This window comes from Eretmochelys imbricata, chromosome 1, assembly GCF_965152235.1.
Source record: "Eretmochelys imbricata isolate rEreImb1 chromosome 1, rEreImb1.hap1, whole genome shotgun sequence".
In the NCBI taxonomy this organism is placed as follows: domain Eukaryota; kingdom Metazoa; phylum Chordata; order Testudines; family Cheloniidae; genus Eretmochelys; species Eretmochelys imbricata.
Window position 1 is genome coordinate 348,742,218 of NC_135572.1, and position 25,526 is coordinate 348,767,743.

The window sequence follows — 25,526 nt, forward strand, 5'->3', positions numbered from 1 at the left end:
CAAAAATACCCTAGACACTTGCTATATCTCTTAGAACAGTCAGTAAGCCATTCAAGCCAAATTTCTCTACACAATGGAGGACTGACATATGAAACTTGCTGCAAAAGTCAGCAAGACAAGTAAGTACTATGTGTTCTCAGTTTAACGGGTGGGAGTTGGAAATCCTGGAAACAGTGACTCAGGGCAGAGAGTCTGAACTCAAGTCCTGGGGTTAGAAAGATAAAAATTCAAGTCAATTTTGTATTTTAAGAAGTGACAATAAAGACAGGTGTCCTCAATGGACTCTACCTGGCCCTTACATGGCCCAGTGCGAAAGGGCTGCTCTGCCTTGCAAAGATAACAGCAATTCACACTGTGATATCAAATGAAAGACTTACGTATGCAGAGCAGACCCAGTTCCCCAAATAAATATAGCTATTCAAATCTCACAGGAGAACAAAACGTTCACCCCATTTCTGATGACCCATCTGGAAAAGTCCCTAAATAAGGATAGAATCAACAGGGTTCTATAGACACTAAGATGGTTTCTTTTTAAACTACTCTGAACACCTTTAGAGTTTTACAGAGTAACCATCCTATAGAGAATTATATCCCCATGAAAGAATATATATATATGGTATAAAAATCTTACGGAAAGGTTACCATTTTTTATTAAGTTCTACAGGATTTTTCATACATAAAGACATCCTAGCTGCCACTGTTCATGAAAGATCCCATGGCACATTTCAGAAATTCATCATTTGTAAGACCTTCTCTCCTCATTTTAGGTTCTACCTTGAGCAGTGGTTTTCAACCTGTGGTCCGTGGACCTCTGGGGGTCCACAGACTATGTCTAAAGGGTCCATGAAAGGTTGTAATTACCACAGAACAGTGGTTTTCAACTTGGGGAATCGTGGACTATGTTTAAGATTTCCAAAGGGATCCACACCTCTATTTGAATTTTTTTAAGGATCCACAAATGAAAAAAAGGTTGAAAACCACAGACCTAGAGTCATGAACAAATTCCCAGTTATGATCCTGTCTACCTGAATTAACCCCTTCTCTTCTTCACTTCTTGTCCCAAACTGTTATACAAAATTATTACCCTACAGATTCTGCATTCCACCCTAACAGTGGGTGAAAAGATATATCACATGATATATATGGTGTTGTGAAGCTTAGTTCATGTTTTTGCAGTGTTTTGAGATCTTCAGACAAAATTACAAAGTATTGTTTTTATTAGCGATAACTCCAAACTGCAGAGTTCAGATAAGGATCCCAACCACCAAAGTCCAGCAATGATTGAATGTGCGATTTCTCTTCGGCCATATTATAGATGGGCCCAAACTGTGAAGTTCAGATCTGCATTCATATCCCAGTTTACCCAAAATTCAGTGGTTCAGACCCATGCCTAATCACTATTGTTTCCTCAGACTAACTAAATATATTTTATAATTTATCAAGAAATCTATAAATCTACCCCAGAGCGACTTCTCCGGAAGTAAATTCATTTTGATAGTTTCTGAATGCAGGAAGGGATTAACTTCTTTAGCAATGTGTTTGCACTTTTGAAAGATACTGACACCTTTGCTCCTTAAAATGGGTTGTTGCTGGTTTGGGGCCAGGTGGTGGTGGTCAGTCCTTGTACTAAGGAAAAAACATTCTCAAGGAGGAACTAAAAATAGCTGAGATACCACAGCATTTACAGCCGTTAATATGTGTTTCTCCTGGCATCTTAACTATTTGTAAGCAATGCTTAGCTCTTAAACTAAGCCCTCACTTGATTGACTGAAGTTGTGGCAAGGTGTAACTGAAAGCAGAATTTGAAATGGAGGGTCTAAGCCTCAACTGATGTAAAGTGGCATCAGTCCATTGACTTCGGTGATCTATGAAGTCAATGGAACTATTGTGAGTTCCACCTGCTGATGATTTGGCACTTAGTGAAAGAACAAGTTATGGGTCCAACCAGTGTGAGAAGATGGTAATACTTCTAATGTAGGAACTGTTAAGCAAGTAGTTCAATTATAAGATTAATGGTAAACATTAGGGATGGATGAACTAAAAAGGTTCTGGGATTTGTCTTAAATAAGCTACCAGTTCAGCTACTTAACCCAACTAACATCAAAATTGGTCTATAAGTCTCCTGAGAACAATATTTCTCTAGCTTCCTTCTTCCAATGGAGAACAGGCATTCATGCAGTATTTTAGCACTTCTGGAATCAGCTGCAACCTAGAAGAACAACAGGCAGAGTGAAAATGTGAAATAATGGGATCAATAACAGTTGACCAGATGTTTTTGCACCTCAGAAAATATTCAACTCAAGCATTAGGCCAAAGCCTGTGAGAGACTCTTATTTTATAGAAAGCAGTTTGACCGTGTCGAGTTGCTATCCTGAAGGCTATGCACAAAGCCCACAAAACAAATTTAAACTTAAAAAGCACAGCATATGCATATAATATAGAGTGGGCCAAAATGTGTCCAGGAAGCCCTATTCATTTCAATGGAGTTGCAATGGAATTATGTGGGCTATTGTTGTATAGATATGTTTTGTGTGTGTTTGTGTGTACAGCTAGTTTTGATACACATGGAGAGCATGTATCTATGACAGTAGGTCCTCAGTTACTTTTTCTATGTGCATTGTGTATTTACACACACACACACAATACGTCCTTCTCTGATGGTGGATGCACTCTCCATATATATATAAAAGACATAAAAATGCTTATAAATAACATAATGAAGGTTGAAAAGTCAAGCACTCAACAGATAGGAAATTCCAGAATTAAAGTTGCCTGTGGAACCTTAATTCAGCCCCTTCGTGCATAAGGATACAGTATTCAATTACGTGATCATATACTATTTTTCCCCCTGCCTCGTTCCGTTCACAGGATGGAAGGGGCTCAGTATAATGAGAAGTTATTCTATATGTTGTTGCATCATAGAATCATAGAACTGGAAGGAACTTCAAAAGGTCATCTAGTCCAGGCCCCTGCACTCATGGCAGGACTAATTATCTAGACCATTCCTGACAGGTGTTTGTCTAACCTGCTCATAAAAATCCCCAATGATGGAGATTCCACAACCTCCCTAGGCAATTTATTCCAGTGCTTAAGCACCCTGACAGTTAGGAAGTTTTTCCTAATGTCCAACCTAAACCTCCCTTGCTGCAATTTAAGCCCATTGCTTCTTGTCCTATCCTCAGAGGTTAAGGAGAACAATTTTTCTTCCTCCTCTGTGTAACAACCTTTTACATACTTGAAAACTATTATGTCCCCTCTCATTCTTCTCTTTTCCAGACTAAACAAACACAATTTTGTCAACCTTCTCTCATAGGTCATGTTTTCTAGACCTTTAATCATTGTTGTTGCTCTTCTCTAGACTCTCTCCAATTTGTCCAAATTCTTCCTGAAATGTGGCACCCAGAACTGGACACATTACTCCAGTTGAGGCCTAATCAGCACGGAGTAGAGCAGAAGAATTACTTCTCGTGTCTTACTTACAACACTCCTGCTAATCCTCATTATTCAGGGTATGGCCCCATCCTTTATTTATTGCACGCTTTTTAAACCCCGCTCTGAAGATAGAATTATTCATTTCTTCCTGGGTGTTTCCATGGCACTTGTCACTGTAGTATCTGAATGCTTCACAAACATTAACACCCTGCGAGATGAGGGGATGGTATTATCCTCATTTTACAGATGGGGAGCAGGTGCACAGAGAGTTTAAGGTCAAAAGTATCCACTACTTTTGGATGCCCAAGTTGAGATGCCTAGGACCTGATTTTACAGAGTATTCAGCATTACATAGCACTTTATATGTTCAAAGCACGGCTCCCATTGACTTCAGGTGCAGTTGTGAGCACTCAGCACTTCTGCAGATCAGACCCCAGGGTCTCAGGTTGGGCATCCAGAAAATGAGGAACATACAATTAGTGACCACCTGTGAAAAGTCTGCTTGAAATGACTTGCCTGGTACCACATAGGAGCTCTGTGACAAGAGGCAGGGGTACAATCTCCAGGGGTGCATTCAACTGTCCTAACCATGAGACCATCCTTTTGCTGCCTGCAATCCCCTGCCTCATTCAGTGCAGCCAGAATGTTTTACTGAGGTCCTGACTGCACTTTTCCTCCTGCTGATCCATTCAGACCCCATCCATGGCCCCACAAAGTCCTGGGAGCCTCCTCCTGGCTCAGGTCAAGATTGCCATCCATCACTTTAGGAGGAGGAAGCTGGTCGGAGCCTATTTCTGGTCCCTTGTCTGCTCACTTCTCTGGGCAGAGTCCTACAGACTCTCTGGATGCCTTTGAGGAGATGTGGGCACCGTCCAGGATTCTCTGCTCCGTGTCCCCCTCTGCCTCCCTCATTTTTAACCTTTGACCTCACTCCCGAACTTGTTTTTTCATTTGTTGTCCCCAGAAATCAGTGATAGCCTGGGTCTAGCAGCTCCTCCCCTTAGCTGAGGGGGTTAGGCCTTTAGTATTGGGCGGACCTGCTAGTCTCCAGTTCTACAAATAGCACACACCTTCCAGCATCTGCAACAAATAAGGCAGGATTCCACAGACAACAGGTTTGTTCTTTACACCACCCTGATTTATCCCCAGAATGGGTCCATCCTGTGCACTGAATGCACATGGGGTCTTGTGGGGAAAAAAGCTGTCTTATCGTGTAATTAAAGACTGTATCACAAGCACACACAAAAGGGGAGCAAATTAAGCTTGCAACCTTAATTCTGGCATTTCCCAACTTAGCTTTGCATCTTTAAAATTGTTCTTGCATCGTAGCTTTATCATGCGTACACACACACACACGCATCTGTGGACTAATCCTGCACCGCTAAAGGCAACAAAAGTTTTGCCACTGATTTGAATATGAGCAGAAGCGGGTCAATAAAGCAGATATTGTGGGAGATGATACTATCACCATTTACCATTACTCAAAGCCACCAATGGGCTTTGGGCCAGGCCCTAAGTAAAGCAAAACTGTTAATGTAGGATCAAACCCAGAAGTCATTACTCATGCAAAGCTCCTGAGTTTTGTCTGAGTAAGGACTGAGGGATTTGAGCCTCCATAATACCTTCCATGGTGAGTCTTAGGCCACATGTTTTTACAAAGAGAATAGTAAACTGGAGAAAGAGTATCTTTACTCTCTGACACACACAAATGATTTCTCATGTATCTGGTAGAGCTGCCGTGTTATTTCAAAAATGAAGCAAGGCCGATTCAAAATTCAGAAGGGATCAGTTTTACTCAGAAATATTGTAGCAATAGATTGGTTAACCGTCCTTCGCCTGTTTTCGTGTATCAAACTAGCTTTGGTATTGCCTTCTTACCTGTGTTATAGAAAAGAAAGTCTAAAATGGATAAATTCTCGAATGTGTATTCTAGAGAACAGAACGTCTCATCACCATGCAGAATAAAGATAATGGGTAAAATCCTGGCCCTGATGAGTCAATGGCAAAACTCCCATTGAGTTCAGTGAGGTCCGGATTTTACCCACTATCTATACCCATACCCAATGTGTTTAACATGGTACATGTAATGCTAAAGCATCCGATCTTTCAAGCCTAGACTTCAGTTGGAGTTCCAAGCAAAGAGTGTTTGTGAGATCAGACCTCAAATGACAATATGTTCAAGAAAGAATTGCAGCCAATGTTTTATTACAGTTCCATTAGATAGATAGATAGATAGATAGATAGATAGATAGATAGATAGATAGATAGTGAAGTGGTACAGGATGCAAGTCACAAGCACAATTTTTCTCCCTGTTCCTCGTGAAAGACTTTTGGTCGTAAGGCCTAATCCAGCTTCCATTAAAGACAATGGAAAGACACCAACTGAGTAGGCGTTAGCGAAATAGTCTTAAATCCATGTTCTGATCTCATTTAGACTGGTGTCAGTCAGATCAGAATCAATACTTTAGTCTTTACCTCCAATCCATTGATGAGTCAAAGGAGGGAAAGGTGGAAGTGTTAAGAATTTTTTAAACGGCAAAAAAATCTCAAGCTTAATATCGCCAAAGATGATGACTTCCTTTGATTAGTCAGATTAATTGTGACTAGCTTTATCGTTAGCAGATGATTAATTAGGAGTCAATGAGATCTCTATTTGCATCACAGTAATCCTCCACTCCATTTTATTTCAACATTTAGTCTTTATGTTTTAAATATTCATTGAGAAAGCAGGTGATTAACATAGATTTGTTTTGATTTTATGTTTACACGTCTTTATCAACAGCATAAAAAGGGAACCAGCCAGTGTTACAAAATTAATACTGTATGTGCCATCTACATCCCGTTAATTCCTCATTTGTGATGTAGTCTTATTTTGGCTATATTTATTTGGAAGCAAGGGGAGGAAGAAGCTGAAGCAAAGACAAAACAACAAATCAAAGTCTTCTTTGGCCCACTTTATTTTCATCTTGAAAGTTACCAGCAGGAACCATGGGCCCAATCCTGCAATGCTTTGCTCACATGAGAAATTCCTACTCATGTGAGTAAGCCTATTGCAGTCAATGAACTTGCACCTGTTGCCCTGTACCTTGTATAGTCATGTACCCAGTGCAACACATGCTTGAACTATTACCAGATCAGAATGGTATTTTATAGCCACTTTGCATTGGAGTAAATGGCTACACACAATTCAGAGCAAAGATGAAGCAAGCCCAATGGGTTTAATTCTGATCTCATGTAAATTGGCGTAAATCTTTCAGACTAGTATCACTGAGAGCACATTTTGGCCCAATGGGACTACTTGAATGAGTAAGCAGTATTCACGTAAGTGGCTGCGAGATGGGGCCTCCATTTTGTAGGTAAAAGGAATTCAGCTGTTTCATTGGCCTCAGATGTTGCCACCCTCAGAGCATAATAATTACTTTGTAGGTCATCTTTGTTGAGAGCTGAATATTATTTTTGTTTAATGACAACTATGAGGTCAACAAGCCTGACAGTGTTGCCAACCCTTGTGATTGTCTCACAAGACTCATGATGTTCGGTGCTTTTCTTAAAAGCCCCACTTCCTGGAGTCATGTAATTATGTAAGAATTTCAACTGTCTTTTTAAAGTTTCTTGCCCCCATGACTGTGGAGAAACACTAGGAAAACGTGAACCCTAAAGACTCAAACACCAGAAAGCAAGTTAAAAGACTCCCCAAATGTAGTGATTTATTTTAAATCTCAATATTTTAAAGTTAATCTCCTGAATTTGGGGGACCTGGCCCATGATTTCTGATAGCTACAGGCAACATACCCTCTACTTTTTGACAGGCCGTGTGCGCAAAAAATTTCTTCTGTGCAAATTGTTGTGCTTCTGCGCAAATTTTTGTGCCCGCGGTGTTTTGCCGTGTGCGCGGGGTTTAGGATCTGTGTACGTGCGCACACGTGCACAGCTTAGAGGGACCAGTGGCTAAGGGTTGGAAATATAGATTTCATCATCATCCTTTATATGCTGTTAGATTCCTGCTTCTGCAGTAAGCTCCATCCACTTCTCTAGGCTCAGCAGGCTCCGTTCGCATAGAGCTCATTCTAGGATCTGGACTTTAGACTGTAAAAAATGTCTCACTGCATAAAGAGGTGGTTTAGGGCAGCAATCACTAGTACAAAACATGAGGAAAGTTTATCACCATACAGGATTCTTTCCAAAGGTCTCGAGGCCTTTTTTTTTAAAGGCCTAAAAGCAGAGTTAGGTACCTCTCTGCTAGTGGTATCTTTGAAAACCTCCCCACTAAATTCCTAACTGTACATTTGTTATCATGGTTAGCACAGGGGCTTGAACCTGCAATCTCGGCAGCATAAGCTTCTAGAGCACGAGTGAAAGGAATGATTCACCTAGCTGGGAGCTGCAGCAGATTCAGATGCTTTGCAAATGAGGGGATCTGTAACAGACACTGAACAGTGGGTCACACTAGCATGCACTTCATTTATTTTATTTTATTTTTAAACCACCGCAAACATTGCACTGGCCGTCGAAAGGAGCTGAAAAAGATACACGTCGCCCATACCCAGGAAAGCTATTTAATAAATATCATCAAAACAAAAATGAAAAGAATCCCCCCTCCACACACCGCCAAGCACAAAACGCCTGTAAGTCAACAGAATTTAATCTAGTTTATTCTCCAAAAAAAAAAAAAGAGGGAAAAATATGAAAAACAAAACAAAACCAAAAAAAAAAAAACAAACAGGTCTTAACACTAGCAGTAAATAAATTTATACAACCATTCAGTCTGTATAATAGGATGAAATAAATCTACATCTTTCTTAATTTGGTGCTTTGAATTATACATACAAACAACAATTACAGGAACTTGTTCACAATGCATATAGGCCTGAAGAATGGCTATCTGAAAACCCTCGCTGGCAATATCTGTATGTTAACACTGATTGCCCCAAAACCATTATTACTTCCTCTGTAAAAGGCCCAGTGCCTTGAATGAATGATCTGCCTACAGCTTTTAGTTAGTTAATTACTTAATGCATCAAACAACTTGAGCCAGCCAGAGAGAGAGAGAGAGAGAGAGAGAGAGAGAAGACACGACTGGCGGTTTGTCCATTCGTTCATTAGACCTGGTTCTTCTCAGTCGGCATTTTTATTCTCCTCCCCATCCGCCTTTAAAAAAAATTTCCTCTGAGTCCTTCATGCCTGTCTTTACAGCTTACCCAGATGCAATAAAGTCTTCCTCAAATGTACAGTATTCCTTACAATATAAGTTATATGCAATGTTCAGCTTTTTTTTTTCACAGCACTAGAGACCCTGTTAAATAGGGAATATGAGTCTGAATGGCTTATTCACAGATGGAGTCCAGATTCAGAGGTTGAGAATACAGACACCATAGTGAGTTCCTTTAAAAAGTGGCAAACATCACTTTTTTTTTCCTTTTTTTTTTCTTTTATGCCTTCAAATAACTTTTTTTTTTTTTTAATTTTTATCCATTTGTTTCGGGCTTCAAATGGATAACTGCACGCCTGCAAAAATGCAAGTATATAAAGTAAATCTCATTTTGAGACCGTAAGCATTCAGCAGGGGAGTCTGTCTCTAACCCATGGCAGTGACCATGCTGGAAGGATGATGAGGTCCGAAAGAGAGGCTGGATGGCGGGTGCATCGGTGTCGGCGTAGTCAGCATGTGGCTAGAGTGACTAAAAGGTGAAATGTGGCTGATGGAGGACATGTGTCTGGAGAGGGCGGCGGGGTTAAAGGAACTGCTCTTGGGGAAATCTTCCAGGCTGTCGTGGACCTTTTTGCACTTTTTGGATTTGCTAGACATTTTTCGGTTTCTGGTCTGAATTCCTTCTTTCTTCATAGTCAGGGGTCTGTTAATCTAAACAAAAATCAATTATTTTTTTATTGTCTTTTTTGCTGCTGTCCCTCCTCCCCAGATCACCGTGGAACTCATCACCAACACATCATTAAGACCTTGGAAACGGCCAACCAAATTCCAGATCCGAACGAGTCTTTTGGGAGCATGTGGAAAAAAAAGCTGGTAGGTTTTCATGGTTGCCCAGACTAATGTATGTAACTTCCAGTGACCAAAAGGGTTAGGTTACCATGTTCCAGGACACTAGGTAACCGGAGTGCATCTGCAAAACAAGCTAGTGAATATCAGCTCATATATTCCTTAAAGGCACTATCTCAACCCTCAAGGCCTCTCGTTAAGGCAAGTTTAAAATAATTAAAGCTAATACCCAGTGAAATAGTTAAATCTCAGTCTCATCTGCAAAGGACCCAAAATACTCTTGTCACCATCATAGAACTGGAAAAATACTGCAAAACGTGAGCAAAAAGTATTATTGGTATTTTTTTTTTAATAAATTTGCTTTGGACATGGTTAGTCCTTTTTGTGTGTGTTCCTTTTCTGCAGACATTTGCTTGCTCTGAGTTGTACTGGCAGGAAGCAAATTTAAAATGCACACACACAAATATTTGCAGAAAACCCAAACATTACATTCTCATGCATGAATATTTGCACCAGCAGCGAAATTCACACATCCAATCAGGGAAGAGAATCAATACCATGTGACTTATCGAACCAACCACAACTAAGCTCAGGTAGGAAATGCTGAATATCTAATTCTCACAGGCTGAAATTCATCTGTATTCAGAGGCCAGTATCAGACACATGTCCCACTTAAGTCCCACTTACGGCTTAAGGGCTTAGCTGGGACTTAAGTGATGCAAAGGCCTTTTGCTGACTTCTCTGCACAGGGATGAATTTCACCCACAGCAAACTATGCTCCATCCAGAGAGTTCGCCAAAATATTAACCAGATCATTTTGAATATTAGTATTTACAATATATTTGAGGGAATCACAATAAGCTGGTAGATATCGTGCAAGTGGGGAAAGAGGCTAAATATATCTGATAAATTATCCCCTGCAAATTATTCTCTCATCTCTAGTAAATGATGATAAATAAAAGTGTAAAAACATCATTCCTGCACCATTGTGACCATTATTTATGACTACAGGAAAATTTACCTTCTTGTTTGTAGGCTATTGCATGGTGCTCTCCACCATAGCATATGAGTTATTAATTAATGTATGCAATAGCCCACTCAGGTAGGGCAAGTATTATCTCCATTCTCTAGAGGGGGATCTGAAGCCAGATCAGACAGGAAGCCTATAGAAAAGCCAGGAAAAAGACCCAGCTTTCATGGGTCCCAGTCTAGCACCTTTAACTACAAGACCAGCCTGCTTCTCAATTGCCTTTTGTAACTCAGAGGATTGGAACCCCTGAGAGATGAAGCTTTTCACCTGTGGAATTCTGGCTCAAATCCAGCCCAGGCCAGTAGTAATCAAAAGTTGCTATCATCCAAGTCTATTTGATGGCCTATTTTAAATGAGTCAGTGGTGTCACCCCAGTTCCTAGCAGAGAAGTATTCCCATTAGATTGCTAATGAGGCTGCCAATTGAAAATGGAGAGGCCTGGGACTGAACGAGCCCAGAACGTGAGCTACCGAGTTAGTTCTAAGGACACTCCAGTTTGAAGGGTATTGGGGACAGTTTGCACCATTCCTGACCACACCATGCGTGTTCGGTAGCTACACAGACCACTGCCGTCAGGGTGGTCAATTCTGCACCTTCCACCAGCACTGGGTGGGGGATTATGTGGCCCCATTTCTCCGAGCAGAGTGAGTGCTCGTGAGTTCCGCACAGCAAGATCACGTGCAGTATGCACCGGGTGCAAGTGTTATACACAGGTGCCCATGGTGATCTGGCAGGGGAGACCTGAGGCTGAATTTTGGTGTGATCCCAAGGGCAGGATAAAAAGAGATTTTGGTTTTCCACTGACTTTAAAATGTAGTCACAGTATAATTAAAAGCTCGCCATAGGAACTGAACCCAGGGATCTTTTCTGTTTCCACTGCACATAAACATGCGGTCCAGAGGTTAAGACACGGCTCCCTTTTCGGCAAAATTACCTCTGCAGTAAAAATGCTAAACCCATGCTAAATAAGAGATTATTTAGAGTAGAATCATAATAGAAATGGGCCACACACTTGTATATGAAAATCATTCATTTCAGATGGATTCCATTAATTATGGGCAATCCTGCAAGGAAATACATTCTCTGCTTTACTGTATGCAGCATACAGACTATACTGTTCTTGGGACACACCGCTCCGCTGCCCTGTAGCTTCCAGCTATTGCAAAATAAGGGTCAGAACTTGCACCTATTGAAGTCAGTGGCAGCTCACACATTTCAAAGGGTGCACACTTGAGCGTTGTGAGCCCGATCCTGTGAAATGCAAGGTGCTGAGCATCCTCCACTCCCTTTGAAGTCAATCGGGCCTGATCCTACTTCTAGGGAATATTGCATGTAAGTTCAATGCAGCAAGATCAGCCTCAAAAGCCCCAAATTCAACACATCAACTAGATGGGATAGTCAGAGATGACCCGTGCCTGCCGATAGTGGGGGGGCAAACTGTGGGCAGCCGGCTTCAGCACCGTTACTGAGCATGCTCAGTCTGTGTGAGCATGCTCAGTACAAGCCAAGCAGCAAATCTGGGAGGGAGGGGGGAAAGCGACTCTGCACGCTCACCTCCCCTCCCCACCCCCCCAGCATCGCCTCTGGGTAGTCTTATATATTATAGGTCTGATCTTGCTCGGACTAAAGACAGCGGGATTTTTGCCATTGACCTCAATGGTGCTCTGTGTCTGCGGCAGATTTAGTCATTATAATGTTCAATTAGTCGCCAGGAGTCCCTGTATCTGAGAAAGCACTTGAGGATCCTAGAAGGAGCCCTATAAATGTGAAATATTAGTCATTATTAATACGATTGTTAATGGGTCCTATTAAAATCAAAAGGACACTTGCCAGTGACTTCAATAGAAGCAGGAATGAGTCCCAAGACTATTATTACTAATATCCTCCAGGCAACTGGGTTTGCTTTACCGGCAGGAATCTAGTGGAATACTAAAAATAGATTAACATAACAGGGAGGGTCAGGGAATAGTGACAATATTATTCCCTTGCTGTATTAGCCAGAACCCAGCCCTGCTGTCATTTCAGCCATAGAATTGGTCTCACTGGGAGTTTTCCCTACAGATCAGTTGCAGGAGTGGGCTCTAAAAAGACATAACCGTTTAAAGGTTTGAATAAAACTCATTAATAAAAACACGAAAATGCAAGAACAATCAAAAACGTATTTCATATATTTGATCCATTATATTCAGTGACTATTCCTCACAGTGCCCATACTAAAAGATGTTGAATGCTTCTTTGGAGGGACAGGAGGCCTTAAATTGCTATTGATCACCACAGCTTACTAGAGACTCTTAGCACCAGTTAAGAATGGACTTATCTGACGAGACCCGGAGACGTACAGACTTCTGTCCCACTGCTCACTAGAAAATGCACATGGCCTGTGTAAACTGGTGTTCCTCCATCAACTTCAGTGATGTCCCTTTTCAGCACCTGAGGATCTCTACGCTTTCTTGTAAATATATTGGCCTCTAGAGGAAGCCTGTCCACCTGCCATAACCGGCCCCCTTGGTAGCAAAGCATTGACTGAAGGATTAGTCTGATGCTATTCACAAGACAGTTAACACAATCTTATTGATCCTGCCTCCCAGAAAGACAGCAAAGGAAGTGGCCTCCACATGAAGGCGACTCAACAAAACTCCCAATGCTTTACAGCACATCATGGAAACCAGTCAGCACACGGGATGCTGCCTTCCTGCCCTCTCCCTCTCCACACTCCCAGGTATCTGCTTTCACAGCCTGCCTTCTCCCAGCTATGTTCCTTCTGGTTTGTTTTCTTTGTTGGTATTTGCCTATCTCCCTAACCTCTACAACATGCTAGGGCCTTTGCAGTCAGAGGCTCTTACATTGACTGGGCAGGAGAAAGGTGTTAATAAATAAAACCTTGATCTTCCACCTCGCAGTCAAAGATCTTTAGATCTGGAGGGGAGGTGGTATTTTCAAGTGAAAAGCAGTGCTGGGAGTTGCTACCTTCCCTCTCCCATCAGGGCTAAAGACAGAGCTGCAACTGGACATCATCCACTAGGAAAGAGGATCTTATTCATTAAGGGCCAGATTTTGAAACTCTTGCTGATCAGTATCTTACTCCACCAGCGGTCCCATTTAAGCTAATGGATCCACTCAGAGCAAGATGCCACTCGACTTGAGTATCAGAATCTGGCCCATGTACTACACCCACCAGCTGGGTTGTTGTTGTCACCAGCTGAAGATGTTTTTTAAAGAATGTGAAAGTGGTTCTAATCTGCTCGGCATGAGCGGTGTGCCCCATGTCACAAATTTCACAGCTGAATCTGGACTTCCCCAAAATTTGGATCTGGGGGAGGGAAGGGGTCTGGATCAGGTCCACAACACACAGGATACATAGTCATAAAAAAATGAATGGGTGGGTGAACCTGCAAAAGCCAGACAGGTTTGGATAGGAACCCGAGTGTTCAGATACACGGGACAGAACTGGAAATTTTGCAAGAACAAGTTCTTTCCTGAGATCCCTGCTACTTTCTGGTCCCTCTTGGACTGGAAATACCATGGGACAGTTCAGTGCTTTCACTCCAGATTTCTGGAGCCAGCTGCCATTGGAGGCAATAGCCTCTTTTTCAGTGACTTCAATAGGAAGAGGGTGATGCCCTTAGTTCACTCCTTGTGACCGAAAATGAATGGGGAAAGTTAACCAGACGTTGTTCCGTACTCAATAAGGGATGCATGGCTAGGCTTGGGCAAAGATTTTGGTCACTTTTTATTTTACTCAAACTGGTTCTCTCATCCCTAGAGACAAAACAGCGTGAAGATGAAATGGAACTGATGGCCCAGCTCACTGTTTCTAAATGAAACATAAAACAAACAACCACGCCAAAAAAAGTGACATCAAAACAAAGCAATTGTAAGTCTTTGCCCTCTTTCTTATGTTGTTATTATTAATTATCATTATGATTAATATGCCATGTATGGAATGAATGTAACAGTGTGATTCTTAAGACTATTATTATTATTATTAATAAATAATAAATAATAATAATAATTGGTATAACTCTTTCCAGATCCCTTTAGCTCTTTCCTTAGGGCATGTGTCACTGGTTTAGGTGAGCTGGCTTTGCATGGGGAGCTATTAGATTAAATCTACCAGACATTTCATTTCATTTCCCCTTCCCTTCCCTTTCACAAGTAGTGCTTTAAAATTCACAGCACAGGTTTAGAAGACTCTTCATCCCACTAACTAAATCAAATCCTCTTCATTTTAGGAATTGCGTGTGCCATCCCTGGCAATTACAGCTACCTTTTTGAGTGGGGGCGGTTGAGGAGAATGAAGCAAGGAGGGGCAAAAGAAATAATGGCTGGTGTGTTATTTTGTTCCGGAGCTCATATTTTCTCAAGGAACCGGCCTTAGCATCTAAAGCGTATCAGTTTGCAACATGGCACGTTGTCTTTTCCAGGGTGCAGAGTCCAACACAAAGTAGATAATATCACTCTCTGTGGATAAACTCCTCCTTTCTTGGCTTGCACGTGGTAAAGATATATCGTTACTGATCTGTGGTCCTGTCTTATAACGCTTCAAACCAGGTTTTATTACATCAATTCTGTTTTAATCAAAATCATTAAGGGGACGGCGAGCGTTTCCTCATTCTGGCTCGTGGTCTGATCCCGGCAGGTCCCAAAGGGATAAGTGGGTGTTCAGAAGCTCTCAGGATTGGGGCCCTTTAAGTTCGGGAGAATTTTTAATGTACATGGCTGAAACAGAAGCTTCCTTACGAGAGTTACAGTTACACTTACATTGTGCAGCTTGTAATAGAGCCCGCAGGCATTACAGACGGGATCACCATTGGCATTTCTCCTCCACAGAGTGGTGGTGGTGGTCTGACAGTTTGCACAGGATGTGCCCGCCCGTCTTGCTGCAGACTGAGGTAGGGTGGGAGAAAAAAAAGCACCCATATTAAAAAGATTCAATCAGCAAAACCACTGAGCCAACAAACAGAAACTGGACAAAACTACTGCACATTGCTAAATGACTTGTGAGACCAAATAGTAATTCTGAAAATCCCCAAGATGCATTCATCCCAAATTATATAGGAATGGCACCGGAGGCCTAAGGTAAGTGCCAAACCTCCAGAAGAAACCATCCAAACCAGCAGCTCTGGCAGATCATGTTTCAGAGGGGAATACATTACTTAAATGCCATCAGGCTTTCCCATTTTAAAACTTTCAGGCGCCCATGGGTCTGATTCTGCATTTAGGGCCCAAACTAACAACCACTGAAGTCAACGGGAAGTCTTGCGTTGACTTCAGTGGGTATTGGATCAGGCCCTAAAGCGTATTCAAAACTCGGACATCACTGGGCGTTTTGGATGTGCAAAGAAAGCAGGATCAGACCCCAAATAAGGCTCAGTCCTGTAGACTTCACTCACATTGATGCACAGGCCCCAGCTTGTAACTAATATTGCAGCTAAGGGTGGCAGCAGCTGACTTATCAATCACATCATTTTAAGCCAAACCTTTCAGTTTATTTGGGTATTTATAGATCTGAAGTAAGACTTCACGGTTTTATAGAAGCCATATAAGAAAAGGGGGAAAAAAGAACCATTTTCATTACCAGTAAAATAAGAATTTAGCAGTACAGTTGGGAATGTACTCCCTCTTTTATACATATGTTATCATTAACACTCACAACTTTTACAGTTTTACTCCACTCTATCCGTCTGTGATGGATAAACTGAGCTCCTTGCACTTTGTCATGTGTTAGGCTTTCAAATAAGATCTTTAAAGCCAAAGTCCTGACTGCCCCTCATGAACATTAAATGGTTATTGGGCTCTGATTCCACACCTATTCATTGACTTCAAAGGGACTGCTCATGAACTGAAAGTTAAGCGTGTGCTTAAGTGCTTTGCTGGAGCTAGGCACCGCTCAGCACCTTGTGGAACTGAGGTTTAATTCTCTTCTTTGTGCCACTAATCTAACCATTTACCCCACTACCCACTCCAGCTGCCTATTGCAGCACGTACAACATTCAAAAACCACTAAGTCTCTGGACGCTGTACAACAAATCTAAAACACAAACGTGGACATTAGGGGTAGTGTTCACTTTAACTGTGAATTTCCTGGCTTTAGGTAGGTCATGTTACAACTTAAATAATAATTAAATGTAGTGTGGGGAGTCGAAGCCAGGGGGGAGTGGGCTGTTTTATTGGGCATTACATGTCCTTTGTTTATTGGTTGGTTATGATTTTCATTATTTAGACAAAAGAAGTGTGAAATATAAAGTAAATACATACACACATAATAACCTGCTTAGAACACTCACCATGATCGAATACAAAGGGGCTGCCATGATCTGGGTCAATGGGAGTTTAGGGTATGTAAGCAGTGCAAGGATCAGCTCCTAGTTGTGTATACAAAGTAGGCAAGATGTGCAGCAATTTGTCTGTAGTTCAAGCCATTGAATTTGGTTTTAACTGTTAGTCTGCATGTGATGGGCTATAACTGGAAAAACACTGTGGGTGAAATCCTGGTCCTATTAACTTCAAGGAGTCTTGAGGTCCTGAACCTAGATTTTGCTCAATGGAAACTCCCACAGACTAAAGAATCAAGCTCTAAGGACCTCATCCCAAAACACTGAAAAGATTCCAGTTGGCTTCAGTGGGCTGTGGATTGGGCTCTAAATGTGCTAAAACTAACCTGCAAACACTACATTTTCTGCCTAGTCCAGGCCACCAAAATAAAAAAAAAGAGTGAAGCCAAGGTGGGATGCAAATACGGCTAGTGATCATGATGAAGGAAAGGGTAGTTTTGTTCTGATCTCATTAAGGAAAACGAAGATTAATTAAAAGATCTGACTGGCACACTTTAAATGGGGGAGCCCATGCAGAGTAGTAGTATGTTACGTAACATGTGAAGTAAACAATCAGTTGCAGCCTAGGATCTTGTGTACTCTAAAGGGGGGAGATTGATCTAAGTTACGCAACTTCAGCTACGTGAATAACATAGCTGAAGTCGATGTACTTAGATCTAGTCACCGCGGGGTCCACCCTACGCAATGTCGACTGGAGACGTCATTCAGGTGGAGTACAGGAGTCGACAGGAGAGCGATCTGTGGTCGATTTAGCGGGCCTTCACTAGACTCGCTAAATCAACCACCGATGCATTGATTGCGGCGTGTCGAACCCCCAGTAAGCATAGACAAGGCCTAGGATTATTTTCTAAATTTGGCAATTCTTTTTAGCCCATCATAACAGATTTTTCAATGCAAAAATTGCAAAGAAGTTAAATGTTAACACTCCAAATTGTTTAAAAAATTATGATAGGGGTCTGCATGTTCTGAAGCGAGTCTACTCAGATTTACAAAAATATGAACGGCAGACACATACTTGCTAGGTAAAGGGAAAAGTGTGTGTGTGTATGTGTTGATTTCTGATCCTGCAGTCCTCTCTCGGGCAAATCTAAAGCCTCAGTCCTGCAGATACGGAAACTAGCTTAACTTCAAGCATATGAGGAACCCCACTGAAATCAATTCAAGTTAAGCGTGTGTGTCAACATTTGTAGGATCAGAGTCGAAAACTGACGTGGGGACTGATGCTTCAGTTTCTGCATAGGTTCGTTTCTCATTCACTCCAATGGCCGTTCCATGAGTGGAGCAGGAGCAGCACCAGGCTCTAGGCTTTCAGTGGGAGTTTTACCCACGTCAGGCGTGAAGTATTGGGCCTCTGGGGATTTCTAAAACCAGTGATATTTGACTCAGCCCACGCAAGAGGAAACGTCTCCCTTGGAGACATTTTGCGGTTTTGTGCCCTGTGCCATTGATATTCACAATCAGTCATTCCATTTGACACAAAAATCCTCATGATAAATGTAATTTAAGGGCAAAAAAAAAAGCATTATTCTTGCACAATTATCACTTTCTGAAAAGAAACAGTAAAAAAAATAGAAGTAAGGGTCTTCTCCTACTCCCGTTGATGTCAATGAGAAAACTCCCACTGATTTCAATGGAAATGAGGAAGCCCAAAATTAATTGTACATATTACAACTGGAGTGTGAGATTACCATGTAATGTCCTGCAGATACAAATCCTCCCTGGCATAATGCACAACAACAATACTTTGCACTTATAGAGCCTCTTCTGGTGGAGGATCTCAAAGCGCTTTTCCATTCTCTAGTGAATCAAGCTTCTCAGCTACCCTCAAACTAAGGAGATCTGTTTTTAAGCGCTACGACCCCCACGGGTTATTAGTCTGATCCAACTCTTATAAATGAAGTCTGCATTGATTTTAGTCAGAGCTGGGTGGGGGTGTCCTATCTTTGGCTTCAATGGGCTGTAGATCAGACCCTCTGAAACTAGCCCAAGGTCATACAGGAAGCTTGCGGGAGAGAGAGAAATACATCCTAGATCCTGTGCCTTAACCACACACCCAGGCTGTCTCTCTCACTCTCCTTTTGAAAGTTAGAACAGATCAAGTTGAGACACAGATGCCAGTTTTTAATACATAACTAAATGCAAATATAAGTCACAGCTCTGTTGACATCTGCCTTCTTGGGGAAATTTGGCAAAAGCAATGTGGTATCAAATGGAGGCAGAGCGCTTGCTTTGTTCAGTTTATATAGAAAAGGGAAAGGCAAAAATCTAGAAATCTAACATTTATATGTCACCAGTTAGTACAGACCGTGTTCAAACTGCAGGGACTTTTTCTTTTTTGGAGGGGTGCGGGGAAGGCGTTACTTCATTTTAAGGGCACAACACAGGATATATATATATATATTTGTAAGTGCAGGTTTGGGGTGATTCAGAGCATTCTTTGATGGTGCAATCACACTTGCTTTGAGAGAACACCTTTCAGCTGCCTGGGGGTTTGTTTTGGGTCTTTTCAACGCCCTTCTCCTTCTAATACATTCAAACTCCTTAGTGTTTGGGTTGTGGAAGCAGAGCTGTTGTTTATGAGCTATCTCCAGTGCTCAGATATCCGGCAGCTTTTTCCTAGGAAGTTAGCTTTACACATGAAGAGAGAAAGAAAAAAAAAATAATAAAGACAGAAAAATGTGTGTGTGTTTAAGACAGGGGAATGGAGAGGGGGAGGGGCGTGGAGGCTAGAGCTTCCCGAATCAAAAGCCCACAAGCACTTCCCTCCCTGGAAAGTTTTTCCCTTTTTCTAATAAGGGCAGGAGGGGTGAGACTCCGCTAAGTTGGACCAACAGTTTCTTTTAAGGGAAAAGTTCATTGGAAGTAGTGGTGCACTATCGCCCGTACTGTGCAGCGTTTGACAGCGAGAGGAGGACGGACCGGGGAACTTACCCCTCTGTCTCCAAACCTACATGTCCAGTCGAAGACAACTGCATTTCTCCTTGCAGTGTTATCTTTCCTCTGGCCATGTAGAACTTGATCCCAAAAAAACACATAGCAGTTGCATATGTGAATAGTCCTATTCACTGCAATGGGACGAGTCACAGGCATAAAGTTAAGCAAGCGCCTCAGGCCTTGTCTACACTACGGGGGCTGGGGGGGGGGGGGGGAGATCGAGCTAAGTTACGCAACTTCAGCTCTGTGAGTAAAGTAGCTGAAGTCGACATACTTAGATCTACTCACCGCGGGGTCCACCCTACACGATGTCGACTGGAGACGCTCTCCCGTCGACTCCCCTTGCATTTCTCGTTCAGGTGGAGTACCGGAGTCGACGGGAGAGCGATCTGCGGTCGATTTAGCAGGTCTTCACTAGACCTTCTAAATTGACCCCGATGCATCGATCGCCGCACATCGAACCCCCGGTAAGTGTAGACAAGGCCTTAGCATTTGCAGGGCTGGGGTCTTAGGTGCATGCGTATCTCTACTCATGTGAGTAATCCCACTGGAATCAATGGGACTAGTCACTTGAGCAAAACTACGCACATGCCCTGCAAAGACCTATTGGCTTACTTACTGTGCATAAAGTTAAGCATGATTTGCAGGATCTGGGCTTTAAGGGGAGTTATATTATTCTGTCTGTTAACTCTGTTGTTAAGTACCATGGGGCAGGAATCACACTTTCCTCTGTGTTTTGAACAGCAGCCAGCATACTGTCAGCATTTTTAATAATAATAATGAGACTAAATGTTCCTTTATTCTAAACATGCACTCACTTCTCAGGGAGGGAACATAATTTTGTCCCACTTACCCCCCACCCCCACCCCCTTGTTGTTTGCATGATTATTTGCTAAGTACATTAGCCATGCCTTCCAGACTTTTTGTGGCTCCATGGGAAATTCACAAATAGATCATTGGGGATGCTAAACATAGGATGTGTATTACAGTTACAAAACCTGAAACCATTATTTAGTGTAATGAGGCATTTATTTAGGTGCTCCTCTGAGGGGGCTGAGGTACATGCTTAACTTTACACACACCATTCACTCCAATGTGATTACTCACAGGTTCTGATATGCTACTGCCCTATACCCTGCATCCTCATTTACACCCGTGGGTGTAAACCTCCTACCGGACCGGAACAGTAGCATTTTACACCTACATTGCACTGATGCAAATGACTATGCAAGGGTGCTGGAGGATGGGGCCCAAATTTAAGCATGGGTGCAGTTTTTTGCAGGATTGGGGCCTAATTCTTGTGGTGGATTCTCCATCACTGACAATTTTTAAATCAAGAGCGGATGTTTTTTCTATAAGATTTGCCCCGGGACTTCTTTTGGGGATGTTCACTGGCCTGTGTTTTCCAGGAGGTCAGACTAGATGATCACTGTGGTCCCCTCTGACCTTAGACTCTATGAATCTATGATCTATCAGGGCCAATTACCAAGGCGATCTCTTGTCCAATCAGCGTAAATTGACCATAGTGAGTGACATGCTCCATCCTAAATACCGCAATAAATAAACTTGGACACTCTTTTGAGGTCAGAAAGGTAGGGAAGGAAAGGATAAGTCCCTGTGTTCCTTTAAAACCCAGCTGTCCCTGTAATCCCGCGTGGGTGGAGGAGAAAGAAAGGCACAAATTCCCCCCGCCCGCCCCCCATGACGGTTTCAAATTAAAAAAAAAAAAAAAAAACGGGTTTCAAAATCTCCCTCTTTCAAGGTGAGGCCTCTCAGACCTTGTGCTCTGCCACACTTCCCCTCCAGCCGCTCTTCCCCACCCAAGACCCTTGTAAGAAATTCAGCATCCCTTAAAGTAATTCCTACAGATAGAGATTTGTAAAGGCACAAATATTAAAAAAAAAAAAAAAAAAAAGGTACGTAACTTGGCAGGCACAGTGTAATGTGGGGGATGGGCTGAGAGTCTCTCTATAGCTCGTACTTTAAAACCCCTCTTCAGTACAGACTGACATGTCTGTGGGCTCTCCTGCCCTTTCCCTGCAGAAAGCTCGCCATCCTGGGCTGAGGAAATCAAGCACAACAACGACAGAAAGTTAGTGCTGTCTGGCTCGACGCTCTGGAAAGGGGGGACTTACCAGCCTTCTCTTGGGCTTAATCAGGGGCCGGTTCTGCCCGTTCATTTTGTGATAGAGTCCACAGGCGTTACACAGATAATGCCCGGTGCCATCTCTCCTCCACAGGGGGGTTGAGGTAGCGCCACAATTTACACACTCCCTGCCTTCTGGAAACAAGAGGGCACACAGTTCACTTATGGAAAGCAAAGGGGGAGGGCGGGGGAGGGGCGGGGGACAAGTGTGAAAGGCCTTCGATCTGGCTCAGCCCCCTCTCCCCCAAGCGTCGCCTTCCCCCCAAGCCCTCTGCAAAGCCAGCTCGTGGGCAGGGCTGCTTGTTCATTAGTTCACACACACGTTGTCGTTCTGGTGCCCAAACAAACTACAGCCCCAAAGCTTTAGGGGCCCGATCCTTCCCCACCCTCCCCATCAGTGGAGGCAGGCTCAGCCCCTGGCTCGTTTCCTCTGAGCTGCGGGAAACTGTACACGAGCCTGCACAGAGAGCATTACAGTTAGCAAGGGAAATACATTGCGGCCTGATCCTGCAGGACTGGCTAGCACCAGCTGCAATGAGTTACATGGGACTGCTTCTCCCACCCGTAAGGACACACACTAATATCCACAGGAGATCAAGCCACAGGGGGCCCAGCCTGGAACCCTTACTCACAGTAGTAGCCCTTACTTAGGGAGTGGTTCCATTGAAGTTAATGAAGCTAGTCCTGCCCGCAAAGTGCTACTCTGAATAAAGGCTCCATAGAATTCCTAACTCCCTTGCCTCAGCGGGCAGCTCAGAAGTCTTTGGTATCGTCCAATGAGTTAGGGCACCAGCCAAATCGCATCGATTTGGCTTGACACCACCAATCGATCTTTAAAGTCTGAATGAAAGCCCTAGCCCAGCCCTTGCGCTGCCTATGAAGAGTTCCTAGAGGGCTGTGTTTTCTATTAAGTCAGGCAGCAAAGCAAAAGCATCAGCAACCGGTTCAGCGAAGGGAGAGATTTGGTCGATTTCTGGTGTATTCAATTAACAGGGAGAGTATTTCACTCGACTGGTGGAAAACAAACCGAAAACAAACTCAGATTTGGTGCCTCACCCACACAGGTGCATTGTCACTCTCATCTGTTGATGAGGCTTTTAATTAAGTCTTCCAACAGAGATACTTAAGGGACTCTGCGACACACATATGGGGCCAGTGCTGTGGATCTAAAATATTTTGTTTTCTCAAGAAGAAAAGGAGTCCTTGTGGCACCTTAGAGACTAACCAATTTATTTGAGCATAAGCTTTCGTGAGCTACAGCTCACTTCATAGGATGCATACTGTGGAAAGTATAGAAGATCTTTTTATACACATAAAGCATGAAAAAATGGGTGTTTACCACTGCTTTCCAATTCCTTTCTTTCTGAAGCGGGGAAGGAAAAGAGGTTGTCGGCTGTCTACTATTTTAAGTTTGATCCTGTACTATTGCCAATTGTTTAACCTAAATAGGCAGTACCTTTACCGTTGCCCTGGCCTATAGTCTGCATTGCATCCTTTTTCCCCACCGAGCTAAAGACAGGCTGAAATTGTGACAACAAACAGTAGGCTTTGGTTCAGGCAAACCATTTTTAAATCTAGCTGCACATCCCCAGAGCTTTCAATAATAAAATATCCTGGTGCTTATGCTTATTAGTTTGGTTAAAGATGATCACCTACAAACTAATAAATGTACTCAGGGAGCAAACACTAGGAGGATCAAAGCTGATCGCTGCACATAGAAGGGTTATGGCCCAAAGCTTACTTTTAGGCATTTGGGAACAGGAAATATATGGGTTCTTGCTACAGTCACAGGAGTGGGTTTTGTGCTACAGTGCTTTGTTGAACCAACCCAGCCCCTACCAGTACAGGACCCATCCTCCCGCACGGAAACAATTCATTTCCCTTCCTTCTTTGAAAGAAAAGAAGAGCTCGTTTATAAACCTCCCAGCTGCTTGCGAGCTGAGCCCCGGCCTGCTTTAATAAGCCTTCGATTTCAAAACGAAACGCTTCGGGTTCATCATAAAGGAGGGGTCCGATCCTGCCATCCGAACAACAGACCCAGAAAGGGGCAGGAGCCAGCCCGCCCTTGGTGTGTGTGAAGGGGGTTCTGCCCCCGGGAAAAGGGAGGCCGGTCCCCGTAGCATTTGCATATGTGACTAGTCCTATGCACTGCAACGGGATGAGTCTGACCGAGAGCTCAGCTCAGGCCAGCCCCCAGCCAGGGCGCTCCTGTTCCAATCTAGCCGCACCTAACACGCCCCGGGGGAATTAACTCGTGCCTGGCTACACCGCGTTCGAGGGCCCGTCGCCACGTTCCAGACAAACAATCCGAGCGTGGCTCGAGCCCGCGGGCCCATGCCCGGTCCCAGCCCTTGCGCTCCGCGGTTTGCTGGCGGAGAGGCCCCGCTGCGGGGGGGGTTGGAAGCGGGGCCTGCGGGAGCCAGGCGGGTGGCTCTCTCTGTGTAGGCAGCCGGGTGACTAGAACCACAGCGCGACAGCCTTAAACATGGCAACAGCCCCATGCAAAGAGCTCCCCTCTCCCTCCCTAACACGCTGCTCTAAGGACACTCACTCCCGGCCTCCGCTGAGCACCCAGGCTGGTCGGGGGGCCGCTGGCGCAGCGGGGAGATGCTGCCGGTTTATTTGATTGGCACCGTGCCTTTGGGGCCCATTACAATCCGTGCATTAAAGAAAGAAAGAAAGAAAGAAAGAAAGAAAGAAAGAAAGAAAGAAAGAAAGAAAGAAAGAAAGAAAGAGGCATCCGCACCCTAACCACAAACTTCAACCGTTTTTCCAAAACGCGGCCGCCTGGTCTGCCTGTTGTAGAGCATTTGCAAACAGCAAAACCCCACAAAGGTAGCAGCCGTTTCTCCCTCCTTCACCTGCGACACCTCCAGTCCCTTTGCCCACCCACCTCCCCGGCTTCCCAGCTAGCTGAGGTTGAAATGGCAACCCCACCACAAAGCCAGCGCTGCTTTTGGTGATGCAGACCGCAGCTGTCTTTCTAGAAGTAACAGAGAGTGGCAGCAGGGGGAAAACAAAAACAAACAAGCCAACAACACTTTGGGGAGCTTTGGAAATGACTGGCCGGGCGCACACACCGGGCAGGCTGTTTGGGGCACGGCTGCTGCTGCAAACGCCACCTCTCCACCATCTACTGGACACCCTCTTTCCTAACCTGCCGGTCCGGGTTTTAGGGCTGGGGGCTCGCCTTTCAGAAAAGGCAGGAGGCGCATGGGCTGTCTAAAATCAAGACAAGAATGCCCCGGACTTGGTTCCCCACACAGTCCATTCGTTTTCCTTGATACACTGATCAGTTTGTTCCCCTTAACACTGGACATCACTAGTAAGTTCCTCTTGCTGTTCTATTCTCTTTCCCTCTCTTTTGTTTCACTCCATCTCTCTCTCTCACACACACACACCCCCGTCTGCTTTCATGTACAGAACATGCAGGTCTGGGGTTTTTTGTCACTTCTAACCGCATCCGGACCCTATTAAAGTTCCTGGCGTTGGATAAACAATGCAACTGTCGCGTGCAGCAGTCTGAAAATAATTGGATTAGCTCGAACATATCAGCTAAATAGAGACAGTCCCTGCCCAGACAGTCAGAGTAAATGTCACCCTGGAAAAACCCTGAAAACCGATCGCGTTCATGCCAGGCAGCCTCCACGGAAG

At 43.6% G+C, this 25,526-nt stretch overlaps 1 protein-coding gene across 6 annotated transcripts in view; it reads right to left on the minus strand.

Annotated features, from left to right (window-relative positions):
• Positions 1-6,164: 6,164 nt before the first annotated feature.
• Positions 6,165-25,526, minus strand: part of GATA3 (GATA binding protein 3) — a 34,929-nt gene continuing 15,567 nt past the window's right edge. For 3 of the 6 annotated variants that reach the window (XM_077836792.1, XM_077836800.1, XM_077836783.1), the window contains exons 4-6: positions 21,862-22,007; positions 15,219-15,344; positions 6,165-9,292 (exon numbers count right to left, since the gene is read on the minus strand). In XM_077836792.1, coding sequence (XP_077692918.1) covers positions 9,008-9,292; positions 15,219-15,344; positions 21,862-22,007 — 557 coding nt within the window. In that variant the 3' untranslated portion in view covers positions 6,165-9,007. The remainder of the gene's footprint in view (positions 9,293-15,218; positions 15,345-21,861; positions 22,008-25,526) is intronic. The other 3 variants (XM_077836818.1, XM_077836809.1, XM_077836827.1) reach the window with 2 other exon arrangements.